We start from the raw sequence: 17,281 nt of genomic DNA, 5'->3' as shown, positions 1-17,281 counted from the left end.
TACCGGTACCAAGGCATCGAGGATGACAGTGACCGGGTAAGCTAGCATAGGAAATAACCGGGTGTGGCTTTGAAATTATATGATGGGACACAGCAGAACTAAAAGCGCCATTGAAAAACCTGAGTTTTGTGACTGGCAGAGGAGATGGAAAAGGTGCTACAGGTATGGTCGTTCAAACCATTTCGGCAGCTTTCTTCTGCCCTCAAGGCAGGGCTCCTCCGGAACTGTGCCTCGTAGGGCTACAGTCTTTCCTTCAACGAAACCCGCACGGAGAATGCCTTCTCCAACATGTTGCGCGATTGGATGAGGCATTCCAGATGTTTTGCAGCGCAAGGGACGACATCCGCAGTCTCCCCAAAGGCTCGAGCGAGGTGCGTACGCTTATGGATTGGGCCGCCGGCGGCTCTTCTGCCCCAATTTCACAAGCCAGGAGCGGGATCATAGCTCTTCCATTGCTCCTCATCCTCCAATTGGGACAATATCTGCGATATCTCGAGATCCATTCCCTCTCACACTCTGGATTTGTTGAGCAGGTTCAGCATGTTGGCGGTATTCAGGGTTACTGTGGTGGCGCTGCTGCGGCCTTGTCGATTGCTTGTGCCAAGGACGAGGCGGAAGTTATTCAGAATGCTGCTGTCTTCCTTCGGCTGTTGGTAGGCATTGGAGCCTGCATAGAAGCAGCCGACTATCCGAGTACAGGAGCATCGACTGTCATTGCGTGTCGACTGAAATATGAGGGTCAAGGAGATGAACTCGTTGCTCGTTTCCCAGGCGTAAGTTTTCCAGGCTCTTTGGATGTATTTGACGCTCACCTTTCATAGACATATGTCTCAGCAGTAACGGAGCCTAGATCCATTAGCATTGCCGGCAATGCTACAATATTGGCCCAGTTGTTCGACTACGCACACGGCTTGGGATTACCAGTCCAGCAAATGGAGGTCACAGGCAAAGCACATTGCCCGGACAATGTCCCTCTTGCAGCTGGTTTCTTACAACTTTGGAGGCAGACACCATCCCTTCAATTACCTAAACAAAGTGAGCTACGAGTATCGATCAGGTCCAATCGGAGTGCGAAAAAACTCGAAATCGGGTCTGTCATTGAGGACCTGATCGTGATGATTATTGCATCAAGGTGCGAATGGTACCAAGTTTTAACCCTCTGTGCCGAAGACATGAAAGCTTCAGGACGGCGAGCTCACTCTGTTGTAACCTTTGGCCTCAATGACTGCGTTCCTCTGGCACCATTCAACAAGCAACGATTAGAGGTGTCCAAAATACTGCCCCCATATTTCTACGACCCAAAGGTAACTGCAACTCCAACAGTTCATGAAGGTGCTATAGCAATTGTCGGAGCGTCTTGCCGCCTACCAGGTGCTACTAATCTCGAGGAGTTGTGGGACGTGATATCAAGCGGCAAAGACTGCCACAAAGGAGTTCCCACAGACAGATTCGACATCCAATCAAGCTCCCGCGCAGTCCAAAGTGGGAACGAGGCACAAAAGATATTCGGGAATTTTCTTGATGACGTGAAAGGCTTCGACAGGTCATTCTTCGGCATGAACGCCAGAGAAGCGGCAAACTTGGACCCCCAACAGCGGATTCTTTTAGAGCTATCTTATGAAGCACTTGACTCAAGCGGATATCTGGTTTCCCACGTTCGAGAGAGGGGTGACCTAGTTGGCTGTTTCATTGGGGCAAACATGATAGAATATCTTGACAACACGAACGCCCATGCACCCTCGGCGTATACCTCTACCGGAACCCTTCGCGCATTCTTATGTGGAAGGTTGAGCCACCAGTATGGCTGGACTGCACCTTCAGAGGTTATTGATACTGCATGTTCGTCTTCATTGGTGGCAATAAGTCGCGCTTGCAATTCTATCTTGTCAGGAGAATGCGATATGGCACTTGCTGGTGGAGTGAACATCATCACAGGTGTTAACAACTTTTTGGATTTAGGAAAAGCAGGATTTCTTAGTCCCACTGGACAATGTAAGCCGTTTGACGACTCCGCGGATGGATACTGTCGTTCAGACGGCGCAGGATTAGTAGTCCTAAAGAGGCTTACTCGAGCACTGGAGGACGGCGATCAAATCTTGGGCGTCATCTCGGGGATTGCCACAAATCAAGGCGGGCTTTCATCGTCTCTAACAATCCCTTCCTCAGATTCCCTGCAGGCCCTCTTTCGAAATGTTCTCCAGAAAGCAGATTTCCAACCCTCCAACGTCACCTTTGTAGAGGCACATGGAACGGGCACCCAAGCTGGCGACCCGATCGAGATGGATAGCATTCGTTCCATTTTTGGGAGTTCATCCCGGACAGTACCAATCACTGTGGGCTCTATCAAGGGAAACATTGGCCACTGTGAAAGCGGTGCGGGTGTTGCGGGTTTACTGAAAGTCCTAGCCATGATAAAACATGGCAAAATTCCTCCTCAAGCAAACCATAAACTGCTGAACCGGAAGATCCCGCCTCTTGATCTCGACGGAATTCGAATCAGCGAAGAGCTATTGCCATGGAACGTACCATTGCGCGCCGCTTGTGTGAATAGTTACGGGGCTGCAGGGTCCAACTGCGCACTACTTTGCCATGAGATGCCTACAACAATTAAAACGAGGCCACCGCCGCTCCCACATCCTGTCCTTCTCAGCAGCGCTTCAGATAACGGTCTAGTAGCTAATATCCAAGCTTTAGTGTCATACCTTGAAAGGAATGTTTCTAAGTTAAGCATTGCTGATGTCGCTTTCACATTGAATGAGCGGCGGAAAAAACACAGATATTGCATCAGTACAACTGCGACTGATGTAGGATCTTTGATTCGTAGCTTGGAATCCGTTCAGCCTTCTCCATTCCAATACCCAGATAGGCCCACGCCAGTTGTTCTGTTACTTAGCGGACAATATGACAACAAGGTCGCACTGGATCCCACATGTTACAAAACCTATCCTGCATTGAAAGGATACATTGATAACTGCGATTCAATTCTCCTTTCCCTTGGATATCCCTCCATTCAGCAAGCCATTATTCAAACCGAACCCATCGCTGATGTTGTTTGCTTGCAATGCAGCATCTTCGCCATGGAATATGCATGGGCCTCCCTGTGGATCAATGCTGGTATCAAACCTGCCGCGATCATTGGACATAGTCTGGGCGAGCTTATTGCACTTGCTGTGTCTGGGGCACTGTCTCTGAAAGATGCTCTGAATCTGGTCGCATATCGGGCACATCTCATTTCGACCCGGTGGGGAACAGATTGTGGTAGCATGCTTGTCCTTAATGTCTCAGCGACTGAGGCACAAGCAACGTTACCGCCAGCTACCTTGGGCCATTCCGATCGATCCAAGCTTGATATTGCATGCTACAATGGTCCCAGTTCAACTGTCGTCGCGGGATCATCGTCGTTGGTGCAAGCAACGGCGGACTTCTTAGCTGCCGGTTCAGGCGCAAGCGGAATAATTTCACAGCAATTGTCTACTACACACGCTTTTCACTCATCATTGACCGAGCCAATCCTTCCTTGGCTGCAATCAAGGGCTGAATCACTTGCATGGAATGAACCCATTGTCCCTGTCGAGTTTTGCACGCACGAGCACCTAGATTCAATATCAGATTGGTCCGCTCCTAAGCACGCTAGAGAACCAGTATACTTCTTTGACGCAGTGCGAAGGGTCGAGAGGCGTTTGGGTCCATCAGTTTGGCTGGAAGCTGGAGTTAACACACCAATTGTTGCGATGACAAAACGAGCTGTCGCGAATCCAGATGCGCATTTATTCCAATCAGTTAGGATTAAAATTGGCGAATCTATGGGCCAGTCAATTAGTACAATAATTTCCAAGCTTTGGAGACATGGCCTGTCCGTTTCATATAGTACCTTTTTCGGGCCTTCGTCTCAGGTGTTCAGACCTGTATGGCTCCCGCCATACCAATTTGAGAGGCAATCGTACTGGGTGGACAACATTGATCGTACCACGGAAGCACGCAAACAACTGCCACTCCAGTCAGTTGAAAATGCCGTACCACCAAAGGACCTCGTTTTTACGAAGGAATCCCCCGGCTCCTCGGGCACTACATCCGTTTTTTACATCAACACACAGTCTCTTCGATACCAGCGAATTGTCCAAGGACATGCCGTTCTAGGTCAGCCACTTTGTCCAGCATCGTTGTATATGGAATGTGCAACGATGGCCCTCCAGATTCTTCGCGGACAAGATATCGAGTCTCATTGCCTGAATTTCGAGAATCTTGACTTCAGCGCACCGCTAGGACTTGATAGCACGCGCGAGGTTATTCTTAATTTGGAGTTGCATTCCGAGCAGGCGTGGAACTTTACGGTGCAGTCGACAGTCTCTGGGTCAAGTATGCACCCACGGGTACATTGCACCGGCAGGTTGGCCTTGACCCTTCGTGCAGAAGTCTCGATGTTTGGCCGCCTGGTGGCAAACTCAATACAAACACTGCTCTCAAAGAATAACACCGAGAGGCTCATGTCAAAACGCGCGTATGATCTATTCTCGCACGTCGTGACCTACGACCCTTCTCTACAGGGCATCTTATCGATCGTACTTGACAAGACAGAGGCTTTAGCCATTGTCAAACACTATAAAGATCATCCTGATAGCAAAGACAGTACGGCATGGCACCGATGCGATGCTGTGACATTAGATACTTTCATTTCAGTAGCCGGTCTGCTATTGAACAGCAGCGACACAGTCTCCAGAGCGGAAGCCATGGTTGCCGTAGGACTCGACCGGACAGTTCTATCTTCCGCTTGCTCACCAGGGCCAAATTCTGATTTGCAAGTTTTTGTGAACTTCTCTCTGGTAGACAGCAAGCAGGCAACCGGTGACGTCTTTGTTTGTTCTCAGCGTGGCGAGGTCCTGGCGATATTCAGCGGTGTGCGGTTTCACAAGGTCGCAATCTCGAAGCTTCAGAAGTCACTGGCCTCTGCGAACCCAAGCATTTCAACAACTCAGAGGCTACATCCTGTTGCTTCGACAGAGTCCGATTTCACGGATGAGGCGACATTTCGAACACCCACTGAATCGCACTTTTGCGCTTCAGTTCCGTCAGATGACGAAATGTATCCTTCGTCCAAGAGTCAAAAGGATGCCGTACAGGCACTCATCTCAACCTACACTGGTCTCGAAAGCACTGATATCTCTGAAGACTCCCTACTAATGGACTTGGGGTTCGACTCGCTGTCATCTATCGAGTTTGCCACGGAACTATCAACAATGTTCAAGGTCACGGTAGATTCCCAATCACTTGGTCATATCAGTTTACGTACGCTGTATACACGTTTTGGGCTGGAAATAGGCGGGAGGGCGAAACTGCCGGTAACCCAAATCAGAGAGGAGAGTTTTACAGCATCTCCCACAAAGTCTGCTGTCTTATTCCCATCACCATCCCTTCGCATTGTTCAACCGCTTGAGATTCTAGGAAATCCGCTGAACGCACTTGATGATTCTAATCATTACATAGAAGACGCGAGTATTGATCAGGGTTTTGCGGGATACTGGAATGTTGTCGCTCCATTACAGAACGATTTGTTGATTGCGTACCTCTTGGAAGCCTTCCGGAAGCTCAATCTGGATCTACTCTCAATCACTCCCCAGAACCCAGTTCCTGCAGTCAAATACTTGCCAAGGCACGAAAAGCTAATGTCGAGAATTTGGTGGATCCTCGAGAAACACCATTATGTGGAGAAACGAAATACCGTGATTCTCTGTAGTCAAGAAATGCCTAACCGCTCCGTACTCAGTTCCTCTAGCGTTTATGACGATTTTGTCCAAAAATTTCCGCGATACCTTCCTGAAGCGAAACTGATAAGGCTCGTAGGTGAACGCCTCGCAGAGTGCCTGAAGGGCGAAGAGGACCCAATCGCTCTCCTGTTTGGAAATGCCGAATCATCTACGATAATGGAGGAATACTATAGTTTCTCTCCGATGCTGTCAACAATGACCCAACATTTAGTAACTTATTTGATGAATTTTCTCGGACCATTGCAAAGGGGCGACACTACCATTCGCATTCTTGAGATCGGGGCGGGTACTGGCGGGACCACCATCAAACTGGCAGAAGCTCTGGGCAAGCTTGACATAACATGCGAATATACGTTCACGGACATATCTCCCAGGCTAGTTTCAAAGGCCAAGTCGAAATTTTCTAGGTACCCGTGGATGAGGTTTGCTGTGCTGGATCTGGAGAATCATGTCAAAGATGAATTCAAACACGCCTTCGATATTGTTATAAGCACAAACTGTGTTCACGCGACGTCAGATAGAGAACGTTCATGTCGTCGCATATGGGATACACTTACCGATGATGGAATCGTCATTCTTTCTGAGGTCACAAAAAGCATTGATTGGTTCGACATGTGTTTTGGAGTTTTGGAAGGTTGGTGGCTTGCGGGGAGAGGGAGCGAGCACCCACTTCAATCCACAGCCGTATGGATGGCTGCATTCAAAAACGCTGGCTTCTTATCTCTAGGTTTCTCTCAGGGCTCCACTCTAGAGACAAATACACAGCAGCTGCTTGTTGGGTGTAAAAGACACTGGCCTAGCCAAACAATGGCAACTCCTCCTTCAGATGTTGTCTCGGGCAAGATGGAGACATTTGAACTGGAGACCATGATTTACAAAGATGTAAGTGGCATTCAAATTGAAGCTGACGTCTACCTTCCTGGTGCTTTTACATCTTCATCGATGCCTATTGGTAGATTACCTCCCACCATACAGTTACGTTACAATACTTACTATTTTGTTAGCTCTCATGATTCACGGAGGCGGCCACATGGCATTATCTCGGAAGGCTATACGCCCAGCGCAGACCAGATATCTGCTCGCCAACGGTTTCCTTCCCGTCAGCATAGACTATCGTCTTTGTCCAGAGGTCAACCTTGTAGAGGGCCCGTTTGCAGATGTGCGGGACGGATACTGGTGGGCCCGTAGCGAACTTCCCCTTCTACTTTTGAAACGCGGTATCATGGTTGACAGTGATCGTGTTGTGGTCATCGGTTGGTCAACGGGAGGCCATTTAGCAATGTCTCTTGGGTGGACGACTCGAGAAGCTTGCCTGCCGTCCCCCACGGCTATACTTTGCTTTTACACACCCGTTGATTTTGAATTCAATGGTATGTTCTATCAACCTACATTGTATTTCCGTGTGACATGAGCTAATCTTCGTTTCAGCTTTAGACAATCACCGTCGGCCAGCACTTCCTAGGCCGCAGTTGAGCATCTCAAGTATTCTTAAAACCCTACCAAAAGCTCCAGTACGCTGTATCCAGTCGTTCTTCCTCTGTTCAATGAGATCTTGCAACCCCGGATCACTAACTTCTGTCTATAGCTCACAAAATATGAGACGTCTTCCGGAGGCGAAAATAACCTGGGATGGCTTCGCTCGGGCGACCTACGCTCTGAATTGTTGCTCTCCGTCTTTTCTGATGGAATTGGTCTGCCTCTGCTCCTGAATGGCTTGAGCAATAATTCTGATGACGGATGTCTTGAAACACCGGCGGCCGAGCGAATAGCAGACATCAGCCCACTCGCGCGACTTCAAAAAGGCCACTATGACATACCGACCTTCATGATCCACGGGAAGAAAGATGAAATCGCGCCGTTTGTTGGTGCTGAGCGCTTTGTAGCTGCACTCCGGAAATCTAAGATCCGTCATGGTTTCTTAGAGCTCAATACCTCGCATGTCCACGACTTGGAGCTGGTACCGGGCATGAAAGAGTGGGAGGAGCAGGTCGCACCTGGGTATCAGTTCCTCTTTGAAGTTGTACAAAATGCTGCATCACAACAATAAGCCGACATCCTATCGTGAATAATATGTTTCCTTCTTCCATATTTCGGCCGGATTCATCGATAAGTTACGTCTGATATGGGGTATCTTCGATTGGGACATATGCTCATTATATGATTTACACTGAAATGCTACCTCTAAGTTGCTCACGCAAGTCGGAGAGAATATCTCGAATCCCATTTACTGTTTCTTCTACCTCCATCATCACAGTTCGCACTAATACAGCTGTACTTCCTGTTCCACTGGCTCCTAGCATCCCGCCAGCAATGGAGTCGCTACCTTCACACTCTCCTACACGGAAGGGTGCCGGAAGACCAAGGAGAGCTTCAATTTCGCCCAGATGGTGTACACAAATTTGCAAAAGAAATTTGAGCTGGAAGCGCGTATATGCTTTAAGGGAGATGCCGCCAATGGAAAGCTTGGGAAAAGGCGGTACTATGGGGCGGGCATCTTCACCCATAGATGTATCGGAGGTAGATTCGAGCAGTAGGCACTGCATATGTGTGTATAGTACGCAATGTACTTGTGTAAGGCGAATATAAGCCGTGAGGATTTGCAAGGTGGTCGCTGTGTCTGACACTACCGGGCTTCCTTGGACCGATTCTGCCAAAGGCGTAGAGCTGGAGGAGAACTCATGGGGAAAGCTGAGACCCGGAGTACCTAGACCCGAAAGCGTGGATTGGACTTGGAGCCCTTTTGTAGGGTAGCTGGTTGTCGGGCCATGGAAAATATTCTCAACCGGTGATGAGACGACGTGATAGCGTTCTTGCAGGGCATTGAGGATGTTTACAAAGGCTACTGAACTTTCGATTGTATTGGCAACAAGATGCTGTAGCTGCTGATTGCCGGATCCTGGATGTGACTGTGACCGTGAGTTTGCTTGAAAAAATAATCTGCCACTCAATTCGGACAGTTGCTGCATTACATCATGAACCGTATTGGACTGACGTTGATGTTGGCTCACGACATTCGCAAGGTGCTTTCCCTGGAACCCATCCCGAAGGTTTCGTTCCGCCCATAGAGGGGAGAGTGAATCAGCCTGTGCTGCATCTTGTGTGAATGCACTGCCGTCTATCCAGGTGCTCAATTCGGACAAAGCGGTATCCCCAGAGCTTAGCAGAGGATCCCAGACGTCGTTTGCGACCAGACTCGGGCCAGAATCGTCGCCGTTCTCATTTACGTCAGAGTGGCGGGAATTGAGGTGTGTTGAGATTGGAGGACGACTGTTGCAGAGCGCCTCGTGGTGTTGAATGCTGTGCGATTGTGAGCGAGGGCGACCGGCCTTCCGTGCCTGGCTGTACACACACTCCGCCCCAGCTGCCCGACATCTCTCACACTTAGTGTTGCACGTTGACGCACGAATGCAGCGCATTTTCTGTCCATGGCAACGATCGCACGCCGCCCTCTTGGTGTTCATAATGAGCCTTTGATTTTTGATTTTTTCTTTCTGCGCATTCGTAATGTAGGGCGGGGACACCGTTCCATTATCTTCACTTGGAGACCAATATGATTACGTTCCCGTTCCAGCTGAATTTGCGCCCCCCAAGGCTGTAGGGCAATGTCAAATTCTAATGCCCGCTGTCGTGTAACCCGAAATTAACGGCCAATGATCGAAGACTCGGGGCGTATTCATTGATATGTGATTCTGCGGCAAGCGTGATGCAGGCTTAGGTGAAGTCATTCTCCACATTTGGCAGGTAGAGGGAGAGTACTAGTAATGGTTGGATCACAGGTAAGATGACTGTGAACCGATTTCTTCACTATTCAAGAAAAGCCAAATTAATTCAAGGCATACCACTGCTTCCCGTAAGCCACAACCTTGCGAAATCCCATTCTGGAACCTCATCATGAGTGAGATTTGTTATCTAAGTACGGAACTCTTAATTCCGTACCTTTCGAACGTGTGATTTGCAGACCTCTCCTCTCCTCTGGATATTGACTGCAGGGCAACCAACGGGCACGGCTCCTAAGCGCTTCGCCCCGTGCCTCCTGCATGCAGATCCAATGAACGCGACGCACCTCTCTGTTCACGAATCTGCAAGGCATGTCTTAGCATTCGGAATAGGTGGTGTTGAAATTATGCGAGGTGACAAGATCGTCAGCAGTACTCTTCGATGTGAACGATTTTATAGCCTATTATTTGCCGACATAGCTATGGGCTGTCGCGATATCTGAATTACCTGGTTGGTAGAAGACATTTGCTTTGATACCTTATTTTGAAAGAAACATCATTAGTGGGATTAATGCTATAATCCCGCGTAGGATAATTAATCGCATAGGGTATTTAAATCATTCTTTTATACAAAATGTGATCTAGCAAGCTTTGAAGGCTTGAGGTAAAATATTACAGGCGGGAAATAATCTACAAGATAATGCACGCTAGAGTTACCTGTTATTGTTGACGATACTAATGTTCTTATCAACACGAATTGCTCCCAAAGGCACATGGTTCAAATCTAAGTATGCGCTGTTCCCACCAACCGCGTTTGAATGGTTGTTCAACGTTTCGTTGCGCTCTTCGTACTGTGGTCTTACAGGACCGAGGATATCCTCTTCAGACTCATTATTATTGCTCTTAGGCGCGGTCGTTCTGCTCCCTTTGGTGCTGTTGCCTCCTCCAACGAAGTTTCCGCGATGAGAGGCATACTGATGGGACGGGTACTCTCGCGAAGAAAGCAGCGACCGCCATCCAAATTGCTTTGCGCGTTTCAGGAACTGGTTAACTGGGGGTCCGGAAAGAGCAACAATGGCAAAGGGGGCCTCGAGGGAGGAAACATATATCAATGGTACATTGTCCCCTGAATTAAATGTTAGGAAGATTGGAAAATAGAGTGAATGTGCGAGAGTCGCAACGTACAGGTTGGATCGGCAGTGGGACTGTAACTTGCAAGCAACTCTGGCCTGCGAACGATGATGATAAATCTTCCCAAGGACAAGAATGCCGACCTAGTGCATACGATCAGTGTGATTCAAGATATAAAAGAATGTTCAATCAAATCCTTACGAATATCCAAAAAGCATCACTGCCACGACGAGCAGCTTTTTACCTGTAGGCATATAAAGCTGCCAGATAAGCGGTACGGGTAGGAGGAGAATTATGAAGTCGAAGATTGGATTGATAATGGCGAGCGCATAGTAATACGGCATTCCTAGTCCTGGACACTCCCCAGGGATCGTGGGATCCAGCGTTTTCATCCGCGGATGGCATTCCATCCAAGATGTCACTGCGATAGCTGCCCACCATAGCGTAACAATAACACCGAACCCCCATAGAACTTGTCGCATCCTTTTGGAGACCCGGAATAGGCGTGCGTAGAGTGTTAAGGCGCTCAACTTCATAAGCCAGATGACCGTGTTGTACCACGTCTTATAGAGGTGGAAACAGAGAAGAAGCGACTTCATGTTTTGTATAGGCACCATCCACTGGTGCTTTCCGAAACCATAGTACACCCAGGCTATCAGCGTCCCCAGAGTAAGGTGTGAGAACAACTGTATACCGAACGTGTTAGCAAGTTGATCAATATTGAGTTCTCCGGATAAAACCTTACAAGTGTGAATAGGAGAGCAACATCGTCCCACCCAAGCCTGCGTCTGGTTACCACTAATTGAGACCAAAGCCTAACAACTACTGCGATCGTGGACACAGCGATAGATATGGACGCCATAACGATGAGACCCGGTCCCCTATCGTCATAATTTGGCTCATGGGATGGTGGAGTAGACATTGTTACCGTAGCTCACCAAGAAGTTGAGATTCTTTTGCAATGCTGAGTTTAGTGGAGAGAACCAGAATATGTGCCGAAAAGAAGACCAATGATACTATGTTGCCCTGTAATGGTGGCAATCCATTCGGCGGATTTAGAAATCCACCTGCAGCCGGCGGGTTTATGGTCATCCACTTAGACGAGGGCCTGTAAGACTCCTCGAATCACGGCTCAGAGTATGTTTGCCCAGTTCTTTGCATCTTCTAATATTCACATTGGGGGCTGCAAAATCTTACGTCTCTTGCTCTTACACAAGCCCGTGAGTGAACTGTGATTAAAGCCTTGGTAGGTCAGAGCTATGTTGAGGTCGCTCAATCCTCACATAGTTTTATAAGGTGATGCATACCTGGTTCCCATTATGTATCAAGAATATTGATCCCCGTCTATGTGTCTCTTAATCTTCCTTCAAGTTGAATCATGTGGTTCTAGTCTACGGAGATGTTGATGCAAATTGGAATTACTTTAGTTAAATATTGCTACCTTCTATGGCAAACCAATGTTGAAGTCCGAGACTACTCGGCACCCCCCACGAATGTTTGGAATGGCCATTTTGAAGTAGCTTATTTCAGATATATTATCAAGCATAATAACTGGCGTCGTGACACTCAAATCTGTGCGAGGTTTCCAAGACGTGAAATATAACCATGCAGCACATGTGTTTGCCTCTTCTAGGAAAGCTATTACACCAGCGAGATTCGCTCTTGCATAAATCATAACAACCATCATCCCTCCATTTCTTAATGGCATGACTGGAAAAAAAGCTAGCCTGATTAGTTCCAATTCTTTCAATAACGTCCAAAGATGTGATCTCCATCAAACCAATATCTGTAGCAAGAGCCAGCCTGCATCAAAGATGTATCAATGATCAACATCTAATTGTGAATTAGCAGGTAATGTATATAAAAAGCATGAATAGAGGTTGCACAGTATATGTTCATAGCTCTTTCTCATCCTCTTTTTGTAGGGGTTCGACTTTTCAGTTGTACACTGATTTCATTCAATGGAAGTTGAAATTGAAATTGATAGCGACGAAAACGAGTGAAACCGGACGAGTTTCTATATTGGTTGAACCTTTGTATATGAACACCACAGACTAGCCCTGCGCAAGACTCACACGGCATGGATACCTATCCGCAGGATGTGCGCCCGACCTGCTCGTTTGATAAGCACGCTCGCCTAGAACAGTCTTGTACTGTTCCCCCTTCAAGCCCAACGTTTCCATCATGGTTACAAAAATTCCTTGTCTGCTCTTTTCTCGGCAATCCCACTCTTCATAAGCAGGCTTGATATCGAATTTCCGGGCAGTCATGATGAGTGCTACACGTAACTCGTTATACACAAGCGTCTGGGCAATACAGTTTCGAGTTCCGTGCTCAAACGGTCGGTATGAAGTCAATGGTGATTTGGGGTACAAAGGATGTCCAGGTCCGACAAGCCAGCGTTCCGGGACAAATTCTAGAGGACGCGGCCAGAATTAGGGGTGTATGTGTATGTAGCGATGCATGATCGTCACATTGAGATTTTCTGTCGGCACCTGATCTCCCTTGCTATCAACGAGTGATACACCCACAATGCCATCTCGAATTGCTGACGAAGCAGGGAACAAACGAAGGGCTTCTTTGATAACAGCTAGAGTGTATGGACATTGATTAATGAGGGATGGGTCTTCTCTTAGCTGATCTCCGGCTTCGGATGAATGAAATACTAAAGCGTGCTCTTCTCTGAGTTTAGCGAGAGCCACCGGATTTTGTGAAAGCAGGTGGTAGGTATACACCAGAGTCGTAGCTGTGCTATCATTTCCCGCGAATAAGAACATTCGAATTTGATTTGCAGCGATATTTGCGAACTGCGGATCAAGTTTCAAATCATCGGAAGCCTGTTTGCCCTCCTTATACTTCAGAGACATGTGTTCTTCGAGAGCGAGTGCGATGACAGATTTGGCCTTCTTGATCTGGCTGGAGGTAGAAGCGCTGCGCTCCGATTTCATTTCTTCAAACCGTCTCTGTAATTGCGCCTTTATGAAACCATCCATACAACGACCATAGTACCACTGAACCGGAAGTCTTAGAGGATTGAGGAGAATCCGCGGGTCCCAGAACGAGTGCCAGTCCAGAATAGTATTCAACGCATGGGAGAGCTGATGTTCAGCCCGCTGATTATCCAAGTCAATATCGAGAGTTGTCTTTATAATGATATCCATAGTTAGCTGCATGGCCATATCGTCCAGGAAGAATATATCCCCATCTACGTTTGCAAACAATTGCTCACAGAAGATATCTACGGTATCGACTAAACTGGGAACAAGACTCAGCATGTGCGATGCACTGAACCCATTGTTGAAAAGCGATCTCCAGAACTTCCATTGCGTCTCGTGCATGGTGATAAGACTTGGGCCCCCGATGATCGGTCGGAAGGAATTTTCTTGATCAGCAGGCTTGGGAAAATCGCGTCTGCTTGACACCTGTGTCGCAATCTCGGGGCTAAAGGTCAGCAGGACGGGCTGAAACATAGGCCAGTAGTCCATGACAAAATATCCTGTATCTTCGTGTTTGTTGATGACATCGTCCATCACCATGAATATGTTTGCGTCATGCGGCAACGTTCTCAATTTCTTGTTGAGGACAAGAAGATGGCCAAACCACCAGCTCCATCCATCGGCTATGGCCTGAAGAGTCAGTATCAGCAACGCCCACAGAGTTCAGAAGACAGAACCAAACTTACAACGCCTTGTTGTTGTAGACGATAGATTCTAGAGCGTTGACGGTAGCCGGCGATAAGTACATAGATCAGGACGGTGGCAATTGATGTGCTAACGGTGACGAACAACTTGGACAGCACCATAGTCACCCTCAAGATTTGGCGTAATATGCGTTGAAGAGATTGAACGAACGTTTCAATGGGCAAGGTTGGAGTGAAAGTAGCTGGAATACAATGGCTCAGTAGAAATACCTTACTTGTTAGTAATTCAGTTTCCACTACTAGACTTTGGCGTGAGGCATAACTCTGTCTCTTGGGGGACGAATATAATGGATGAGAAAGGAGCAAGGAGCAATTATCCAATATGAACATTAGGCGGTGTGCTACGTCAATGAGGGACCATTGCTGCGCCACACTACTAGACTCAGCCTTCCCGTTTTGCGTTTATCTTCAAAGCACCTTGAGACCGATAAAATATATTCATTTCCGGCTATATCTTGATCTGTTTGACGGCGACTCTAGACACTACTATCTGACCATTGAATACACCTGCATGTGTTCTACCCAAGGTGTTGACTACTAGTGACGATGTATGTGTATTAAAACTTCGGTGGGTATTTGAGTCTCCACTTCTCCCCGTACTTGCAAAAGATAATTGCCATCGGCAAACTGCTCAGGGCAATAAATGCCAGCAATGTGTTGCCCCATCCATAACCTAAGCTGGTATACAAAGGATCCCCCGCAAGGGGAAACACAGTAGTGATGATCGAACGAATTATGCCTACAGCTCCGGTTGCGCTGACAGAATATATGGTGAAGCTGTCGACTACGTACATTTGAACAGGCATGAAGTTGTACATCACACCCAACGAGATTAGAGCACTCCCAATGATGGGGATTATCCACTGAACCTGGTACTCAAGGCCCCAGCCATAGACAACGAAACCAGCTGGTAGCATTACAGCGCCTATCATAAGTATCGGGAGCCGATACTCTGGCTTGGCGGCGAGTTCACCGTTGTTCGTTTTTCGTTTTATGTATCTGTCCGAAAGAAGTCCAGCAGTGAGCTGGCTGATTGTGAAGCCGGCGGTCATGCCGAGGTATGCGAGACCACTTTGAGACGCAGAAAACCCGTACTGCTTTTGGAAAGACGTGCCCAAGGTTGCTAGCGAAAAAACAAGATAACTGTTTGCGATAGAGCAGACAAACGTAGCGTAGATTACGACAGGTGTTAGCATAAGTTTAAACGGTCGAACACATGCTTGCCGAAGCGATGGAGGGGGCTTCACATCGGGTGGGAGTGTGAATGGAAAACGTTCGGACTCATTATCGAGGATGGCGTTGTTGTGTTTGTTGAGCCGAGAAGTGTAATATCGGCGCTCAAGAATGGGATTGTAAGTTTCTCTGTATATGAGAATCACCAAACTACCGCAAAAGCCCGCCTGGTGTTTCGTGAGACGCATGAAACTTTTTTACTCTGTCAAAACTCACGGCTATCGTGTAAATCCAGAAAATCCATCTCCAGCCAATGTACTGAGTGATGTATCCGCCGGTCAGGGGCCCTTGTTTCATGTTAGTACATATTATGTTTAGAACAAGAACGATCACTTGCCCAATGTCGGTCCCTAGAATCAAATGTCAGTTTATTCTTCGGGCAGGAGAAGTATATAAGCACTAGGGTCACTGACAATGCTGGGTCCAGCTAGAACGATACTCATACCAAGACCTCTCTTCTCTACTGGCAAAAGGTCGGCGACAATTGCATAACTGATTAAATTCAAGGATGTCGTAGGAAATCCTCCTAGTGCTCGAAAAACAAGAAACATGGCGATATTTGTTGAAGCACCTGGCCCGACTATTGAGATGATCAAGACTGGAATTGAGATGATCAGGACGGTTCTCCGGCCGACATGTTCGGACACAGGAGCAATGAAAATCGGCCCGAATACATATCCCAATATGTTTATCGATATGGTGAGAGTTGAAAGAGAGCCTCGATTGGACATGACGTGTAGGTCATTCATAATCGTCGGCAAAGCTGGTTGGAAGGCCGTGTAGGCCATTTGCCTGCAAGTCGAAAGTACCAGTAAGTGCATGATCAGGCCTCCAGTGCAAGGAGAATAAAAAGATGGATTAATTAATGAGAAGCTTTTAACGTACGCGAAGAAGTTTGTCACTGCTATGAGTATGATATTTGTCCATTTACGCGTACTAGACCATCGCAACGGGTTACTGGGCTGTTGTTGCCATGATGCCTCCTCGGCTTTTGGAAGTATGACTATCCCATCAGCCTCTATGTTTTCCCGTTTTTCGCCTGTTGCATTGTTTGAAAGTTGGTCTTTGATGGAAATATCTTGCGACGTGGCAATCGATGCGTTAGTGGCAGCCATACTCATGGTCGATTCTAGTGTTGGTGAAGAGAAACGATCTCACACCTTGAATGTGAGAAGTATCAGCGCCCCAGACCTGATTGAAATAAGAAAATTGTAGAACAAATGAATGGTAAGTGATCATTCGCCTGAACTCCAAGTGTGCTCGTAGAAGGCCCTCTTCAAAGTTATCAACCTTGACATCCAAACCGGCGGAACGTATCTTGATAAAAACCTAAAGGAAATGGCGTGTTAATCAAAGAAGCATACGATTCGTCCTCCATGGAATACTAGCCAGCTATTATCGCTCATACATTTGAATATAGTAGGCCCATATATAATTGGTCAACAAAGCCTGGAGAATGAATCCGGTAGAGTGGTACTTCACAGGAGACAACTGTGCGCCAAGGCGCTAACCTGGATTTGTCTTCAACAGCCCCCAGTCTATGAGATCATAACGGTGCAGCACGACGAGACCAACATGCGGCGCAGTCCTTCCCGGTGTCAGCTGTATTGGCTGTGTAATCTCGGGGAACAAGCAAATCCCAAATTCGCTCATAGCCCTGGTCGTCATCGTCATCCCGCAGTCAAAACGAAGGAAACGTCCCGGTGTGCTGGATCTCTGTTGCATGTGAAGTTATGTCT

At 47.6% G+C, this 17,281-nt stretch overlaps 4 protein-coding genes across 4 annotated transcripts; 1 reads left to right on the top strand and 3 right to left on the bottom strand.

Moving 5' to 3' along the window:
* The first annotated feature begins 10 nt into the window (after nucleotides 1-10).
* BU24DRAFT_96051 (ketoacyl-synt-domain-containing protein) lies at nucleotides 11-7,867 on the top strand. The gene is made up of 5 exons (XM_033534838.1): nucleotides 11-773; nucleotides 822-6,714; nucleotides 6,767-7,132; nucleotides 7,191-7,273; nucleotides 7,348-7,867. Exons 1-5 carry the CDS (start codon nucleotides 165-167, stop codon nucleotides 7,807-7,809), a joined length of 7,413 nt encoding a protein of 2,470 aa, XP_033377043.1. The 5' UTR covers nucleotides 11-164; the 3' UTR covers nucleotides 7,810-7,867.
* A 2,190-nt stretch (nucleotides 7,868-10,057) lies between these two features.
* BU24DRAFT_429272 (uncharacterized protein) lies at nucleotides 10,058-11,542 on the bottom strand. The gene is made up of 4 exons (XM_033529699.1): nucleotides 11,355-11,542; nucleotides 10,811-11,295; nucleotides 10,664-10,752; nucleotides 10,058-10,604 (listed from the first exon to the last, which is right to left on the bottom strand). Exons 1-4 carry the CDS (start codon nucleotides 11,529-11,531, stop codon nucleotides 10,192-10,194), a joined length of 1,164 nt encoding a protein of 387 aa, XP_033377042.1. The 5' UTR covers nucleotides 11,532-11,542; the 3' UTR covers nucleotides 10,058-10,191.
* Nucleotides 11,543-12,490: 948 nt separating this feature from the next.
* On the bottom strand, nucleotides 12,491-14,411 carry BU24DRAFT_475221 (cytochrome P450; the record flags this gene model as incomplete). The annotated part of the gene is made up of 3 exons (XM_033532890.1): nucleotides 12,491-13,025; nucleotides 13,137-14,235; nucleotides 14,292-14,411. 3 exons carry the CDS (start codon nucleotides 14,409-14,411, stop codon nucleotides 12,664-12,666), a joined length of 1,581 nt encoding a protein of 526 aa, XP_033377041.1. The 3' UTR covers nucleotides 12,491-12,663.
* A 342-nt stretch (nucleotides 14,412-14,753) lies between these two features.
* On the bottom strand, nucleotides 14,754-16,962 carry BU24DRAFT_95865 (fluconazole resistance protein 1). The gene is made up of 5 exons (XM_033534837.1): nucleotides 16,428-16,962; nucleotides 15,956-16,334; nucleotides 15,880-15,892; nucleotides 15,759-15,829; nucleotides 14,754-15,709 (listed from the first exon to the last, which is right to left on the bottom strand). The coding sequence occupies exons 1-5, from the start codon at nucleotides 16,661-16,663 to the stop codon at nucleotides 14,867-14,869; spliced, it is 1,542 nt and encodes a 513-aa protein (XP_033377040.1). The 5' UTR covers nucleotides 16,664-16,962; the 3' UTR covers nucleotides 14,754-14,866.
* Between the last annotated feature and the right edge of the window lie 319 nt (nucleotides 16,963-17,281).

This window comes from Aaosphaeria arxii (genome assembly GCF_010015735.1).
Source record: "Aaosphaeria arxii CBS 175.79 unplaced genomic scaffold BU24scaffold_17, whole genome shotgun sequence".
Taxonomy (NCBI): domain Eukaryota; kingdom Fungi; phylum Ascomycota; class Dothideomycetes; order Pleosporales; genus Aaosphaeria; species Aaosphaeria arxii.
The sequence above is the reverse complement of the archived record's forward strand: the minus strand, read 5'-3'. Positions and strand labels throughout refer to the sequence as shown.